This window comes from Grammomys surdaster, unplaced genomic scaffold (genome assembly GCF_004785775.1).
Source record: "Grammomys surdaster isolate TR1022 unplaced genomic scaffold, NIH_TR_1.0 207, whole genome shotgun sequence".
NCBI classification, from domain to species: domain Eukaryota; kingdom Metazoa; phylum Chordata; class Mammalia; order Rodentia; family Muridae; genus Grammomys; species Grammomys surdaster.
Window position 1 is genome coordinate 233,831 of NW_021604652.1, and position 6,414 is coordinate 240,244.

The following is a 6,414-nucleotide window of genomic DNA, read 5'->3' on the forward strand; positions in this document are numbered from 1 at the left end:
TTATAAAACATATGAACAACTTAAAATAACTGGTATGGAAAAGGTGTAATTATTACAGTCACAGGTAGCCATGTGTGAAAGCATACTTCATAACTCTCCTTAGACCAATCATTTCAGCTGTATAATTATAATCTTCATGTGTATGGAAGCCTACATTTCTTTTTTTTTTTTTTTTTTTTTTTTTTTTTGGTTTTTCGAGACAGGGTTTCTCTGAGTAGCCCTGGCTGTCCTGGAACTCACTCTGTAGACCAGGCTAGCCTCGAACTCTCGAACTCAGAAATCCGCCTGCCTCTGCCTCCCAAGTGCTGGGATTAAAGGCGTGCGCCACCACCGCCCGGCTTGGAAGCCTACATTTCTATCAGGCATGATGATGCATGTTTTTAATCCTAGCACTTAGGAAGCAGACACAGGAGGATTACTGCAAGTTCAAGATTAGCCTGGATGGCTCAGCAAAAGCCTGTCTCAAAACCAGGCCTAAATTTAAAATTATTTTTTGCCACTAAGATTATTTTCTTGGAGGTGGGCTTGGATGTACAGTGCCAGGGTGCCAGGGTGCAGTACAGAAGGAAAGCGGGGTCGACAGAGTAGAGAGGATGTGGGTCATCAGAGTTTCGAGAAACGAGGACAGTAGGGAGGGAGTGCCTTCAGAGTTTCTAGGACATCTGGAGTGCATGATCTGGGTGGTCACTAGTGCTTGCATGTGTAGTCTGGCCTGGCCTTGGGGCACTAGAGAGTCAGATGAGGTTGGGAGCAGAGTCTCTACGGCTCGTACATTTCTTTTCCTTGATTGCCTAGGTACAGAACCTCATCTTCAGATACTTGCAAAATAGATCACAAAATAGATCTCGAATTCAAGTGTGCCTGTATGAACAAGTGACTATTCAGATAGAGGATTGTATTATTGGCTTTGATGAGTACATGAACCTTTTATTACATGATGCAGAAGAGATTCATTCTAAAACAAAATCAAGAAAACAACTGGGTTGGATCATTCTAAAGGGGGATAATACTACTCTGCTCCAAAGTATTTCTAACTAGCAGTGGTCCAGCATGGGAAAAGCTGTTCAGTGTTTTTAAATATGTCTTCTGCTGGGAGCTACATTTATGCATCTTGTTCTTGTGACATTATCATTAGGTGATAATAAATTCTGTGAAATTGTCTTTATTACAAAAAAAAGAGACTATTTTCTTGATAACTTATGTTTCCATGGACTACTCTTTATTCAGCTAAATATGAATTCAGCTCCAACTTTCATCAACTTTCCTCCAAAAGGAAAACCCAAAAGGGCTGATACATATGAGTTGCAGGTGCGAGGGTTTTCAGCTGAACAGATTGCCCGGTGGATCGCAGACAGAACTGATGTCAATGTAAGTTTCCCTGCTTTACAGAAATGATTTTTTCATTGTTTTTAAATCTTACCTGGGGATCATAGCTGGCCTTGTCTTCATGTCATTGAGCTGGAATGATTTGGCAGTCCTTAGATGTTATTTTTATCATATAGTTTAGACTGTTTAATTGGAGTAAAATAGAGGAAAGAGGTATTTTTCCCTGAAATTACATTTTGCCTGCTTTCATTCCACTATTATTAATTACAAAATAAATACATTTTGTACTTTAACATGTTTTTCTATCTCCTTTCCATTAGATTAGAGTAATTAGACCTCCAAATTATGCTGGACCTCTAATGTTGGGATTGCTTTTGGCTGTTATTGGTGGACTTGTGTACCTGCGAAGAAGCAATATGGAATTTCTCTTTAATAAAACTGGGTGGGCTTTTGCAGCTTTGGTAAGTAAATTGAAGAAGAAAAAAAATGATCAAAAAAGAACCTAATAATCTATTTCTTTCTTTTCTTTTTTTTTAATTTGTATTCATTTCCCTTTGGTTTTTCTGTTTCTTTGTATAGCATTGGCTGTCCTTGTACTCACTCTGTAGACCAGGCTGACTTTTGAACACATAGAGATCTACCTACCTTTGCCTCCTGAGTGCTGGGATTGATTAAAGGTGTACACCACTACCACCTGAATTTTATTATTTTTTTAAATTTTACTCATTTTTTATTGAATTTTATTTATTTTACATCTCTATGGCAGTTTCTCCTTCCTAGCACCTCCCATTCCACCTCTCCTCTTTGCCCACCCCCACATCCATTCCTCCTTCCTTTCTTTTCAGAAAAGGGTTGGCTTTATTGAATATCAAGGAGCTATGACATAACAAGTTGCAGTAAGACTAGGCACCTGCTCCTCTATTAAGGCTAGACAAGACAGTTCAGTCGGAGGTAAGAGTCCCAAAGACAGGCAACAGAATCAGAGAAGGCCAGTGCTCCCACTTTTAGGAGTCCCATATGAAGACCAAGCTAGATCAGGCTCCCTGGTTGTTGATTCAGTGTCTGTGAGCCCCAGTGGGCCAAGTTTAGTTGATTCTTTGGGTTTTCTTGTGTCCTTGACCCCTCTGACTCCTACAGTCCTTCCTCCCCTTCTTCCACAGGATTCCTCAAGTGCTGCTTAATACTTGGCTGTGGATTTCTGCATCTGTTTCTATCAGTTGCTGGATGAAGTCTCTCTGATGACAATGGGCTAGACACCAATTTTTGAGTGTAGCAGAATATCATTAGGAATTACTTCATTGCCTTTTTTCCCCATTCGTGTTTAGGTCTATCCTACCCTCTGGGCTCTCCAGCCTCTGGGTGTCGGGTTCCCTAGGCAGTATCAGGGGTGAGTTCCCTCTCATGGCATGGGTCTCAAGCTGGACCAGTCATTGGTTGGCCACTCCCACAATTTATGTACCACCTTTACCCCAGTACATCTTGTATATAGAACAAACTATTTGTAGGTCAAAGGTTTATGGGTGGTTTGGTGTTCCATCACCTCCACTGGAAGTCTCGACTGGTTAAGGAGATGGCTGGTTCGTGCTTTGTATCCCTTCTTGCTAAGAGTCTTAGCTAGGGTTACCCTCTTTGATTCCTGAGAGTTTCCGTTGTTGTCTTTGGTTCAACCCCATTTTTTTTTTCAGTGAATGTGCCTGCTGGTGCTTATTTATGTAGATGTATGCGTTCATGTCTGTGGGGGCCAGAAAGTGAACCTTGACTGTTGTTGCTCAGGATCTGTCCACTTAGTTTTTGTTTTTGCATTTTAGAAAGTGTCTCACTGCTGTCAGTTAGGCTGGCTGGAGGCCAGAAGAGGACATTGGATCCCTTAAGAGTTATAGGCATTTGTGAACTGCCTGCTGGGAGTGCTGGGAATCAAACTTCAGTCCTTTACAAGAGAAGCAAGTGCTCTTAACTGATGAGCCGCTGCTCTCTAGCTTTTTTTATATGGATTCTGGGAATTGAACTTAGGTCATTGTCTCTGTTGCTTTTGTATTGCTGTGATAAAACACTCTGACCAAGGCAACTCTATAAAAGAAAGCATTCATTTGGCTTAGCTTCAGAGGGTGAGAGTTCACAGTGGTGGAGTGAAGGGATAGCTGAGAGCTCACATCTCAATCCATAGTCAGGAGGCAGGGAGTACACTGGGAAGTGGCACAAATCTTTTGAGACCTCAGAGCTTACCCCCAGTGACACACTTCCTTCCAAAAAGCCACACCTCAAAATCCAACCCAAACAGTTCTACCAATTGTGTGCCAAACCATTCAAACATAAGAGCTGCCGGGCAGTGGTGGCCCACGCCTTTAATCCCAGCACTTGGGAGGCAGAGGCAGGTGGATTTCTGATTTCCAGGCCAGCCTGATCTACAGAGTGAGTTCCAGGACAGCCAGGGCTACACAGAGAAACCCTGTCCCAGAAAAAAAAAAACCCATAAGAGCTTATCAGTCTGTCATAGTGTTCTATTGCTGTGAAGAGACACTGTGACCATGGCAACTCTTATAAAGGAAATCAGTTAACTGGGGCTGGCTTATAGTTTCAGAGGGTTAGTCCATTATCATCATGGCAGGAAGCATGGCAGTGTGCAGGCAGACATGGTACTGAGGAGCTGAGAGGTTTACATCTTGATCCGAAGGCAGCAAGGAAAGAGCCTCTGGCCCTGGCCTGGGCTTCTGAAAACCCCAAAGCTCACCCTCAATGACACACTTCCTCCAACAAGGCCATTCCTCCTAATCCTACAGGCCGTTATGAGCCACCCATTATGATCCTGGGAACCAAACTCAGATCCCCTGAGACATCACTCAAACCCCACTTTACAGTTCTTTTGAAAATATTTTTCAGATATATTTCCAGTACTCAATTTTGAAACTATTCTGTTTAATTATAGTTTAAAATCCCTTTAGAAATGATGAATTGTGATCTTTGTGGTAAAATATAAATTTTAAATAAATCATTTATTTGCAAAAAAAGGCATGTGTTTTCTGAATGTATAAGTATTTTCATATATCTACTAACCTAGTAGGTATGAGCTAGCTAAACCATGAGTATTCCATTATTTTTGTTTTCTAGTGTTTTGTACTTGCTATGACATCTGGCCAAATGTGGAACCATATAAGAGGGCCACCATATGCTCATAAAAATCCCCATACAGGACACGTGGTAAGGAAAGTTTGGAATTTGTTTGTATTGAATACTAAAGCTAATGTAATGACAGTTACCATGTGAGGCCAGTGCTGGTATGCAGCAACTAGATACAGTTTTGACTCTCTAGTCTTTAATCCCTTTATTGAGTTCTTTTGACTAGGATGGCTAAGAAAGTCTCAAACTAAATATGAGAATTAGTCAAGGATTCGATTACTTGCTGTTTCTAGCAGCTGTGCTAGGTACTATGAGATATGGTGATTGATTGGGAAAATGTGCTCCTACTGTCATGGCTGCATCATTTTACCTTGTAGTTTTATACACTTAGATATTGTTTTTCTCATACATTTTTTTGTGAAATCTCTAGTACAAATACAAAGAAAAATACAAATACAGAAATAGCTTTTAATAGCCTCACAAAGTATGCTACATGCTTACATACAGAAAGTGAATTGATAATTTCCTAAGGTTTAACATATCATGTTTTAGGGTTACAAAACTACAGTTTAGTGTATAATGTAAAGATTGCATTTGTCTTCTCCTCCCAGAATTATATCCACGGAAGCAGCCAGGCCCAGTTCGTAGCTGAAACCCACATCGTTCTTCTCTTCAGTATCCTTTCACAATAAGTCTTCACTATTGCATTTTAAATTGTTCATTTTCTTACAACCTTGTGTTCTCTGTACAGCATTTGGTTGGAGCTGCTATCCTAGTGCAGGCATAGTATCCTTTGGAAATTCTATTGCTTATGTTTTCCTCAAACCTTAAGTCTGACAAAGCCAGGTTGATGAGCTCACTGATATCTGGAAGTCTACACATAATAGAAGCATGGCATGTTTTTTAATAAAGTTAAAATAGAACTGTGAGGGTTTAGAAGAAAGATAAGGTTTAGGTGGCATTTAAAATGAAACATAAGGCCTGTTGATGGTAGCATAGACCTTTAATCATGAGCCAGAGGCCAACCTGGTCTATAGAGAGAATTGCAGGACAGCCGAGGCTATACAGAGAAACCCTATCTCAAAGAAACCAAAAATTAAAGATAGAATTAATGAAGCATTAATTTAATAGGCTAAAAGAGAAGTTGGGGGCTAAGATATATCTCAGTAGTATGAGTAGTATAGCACTGGCCTAGCATGCACAAGACCCCAAGGTCAATTCCTAGCACTCTTTAGAGGGAACCTAGATATATAGTGCTACAGGAAGAAAAAAAAAAAAGCTGGGCGGTGGTGGCGCACGCCTTTGATCACAGCACTTGGGAGGCAGAGGCAGGTGGATTTCTGAGTTCGAGGACAGCCAGGGCTACACAGAGAAACCCTGTCTCGAAAAAAAAACAAAACAAAACAAACAAACAAAAGGACACCTATTTCTTTCATACCACCTAATTATACCCACAAGCAGTAGCTTACAATGTGCGTCATGTACATAATTAACTCAGAACGTTTGACCATTACTAGTATTCACAAAGTACAGGTGATAGTCTCTTTTCTTCGTGAACAAACTTTATTCTTTAAACACTGATACTGCTTATTATTCAACCATGTGATGTGCTCCTTTGCTATAGTAGTTCCATTTGGATTTATGTAGCTGCTATTATTTAAATGAATAAGTACAAGGTTATTCAACATGGGAGATTTTCCTTTTTCATTGGGATATGACAATTAATAGCTGAGTCATAATCTCTGCTCTAAAGTTTGTTAAAAATTTGAGATTATTTTTCATGTAAAAGTAAGTTGCTATTGTTGTAAATGGTGCATATTTCAAGTATGTCCTTTTCAGGGGTGTTGGTGATGACTACCTATTATTTTTTCAGTGTGTATAGAGTTAGAAATTTGCTGTGTTCAAGATATGATACAGGCCGGGCGGTGGTGGCGCACGCCTTTAATCCCAGCACTTGGGAGGCAGAGGCAGGCG

General features: G+C 40.3%; 1 protein-coding gene across 1 annotated transcript in view; it reads left to right on the plus strand.

Moving 5' to 3' along the window:
• The window catches only part of Magt1 (magnesium transporter 1), a 35,687-nt gene that overhangs the window by 20,400 nt on the left and 8,873 nt on the right, over positions 1-6,414 (plus strand). Inside the window, exons 4-7 of the mRNA XM_028771443.1 lie at positions 1,228-1,368; positions 1,647-1,787; positions 4,432-4,521; positions 5,052-5,115. Of these exons, the coding sequence (XP_028627276.1) occupies positions 1,228-1,368; positions 1,647-1,787; positions 4,432-4,521; positions 5,052-5,115 (436 nt within the window). The remainder of the gene's footprint in view (positions 1-1,227; positions 1,369-1,646; positions 1,788-4,431; positions 4,522-5,051; positions 5,116-6,414) is intronic.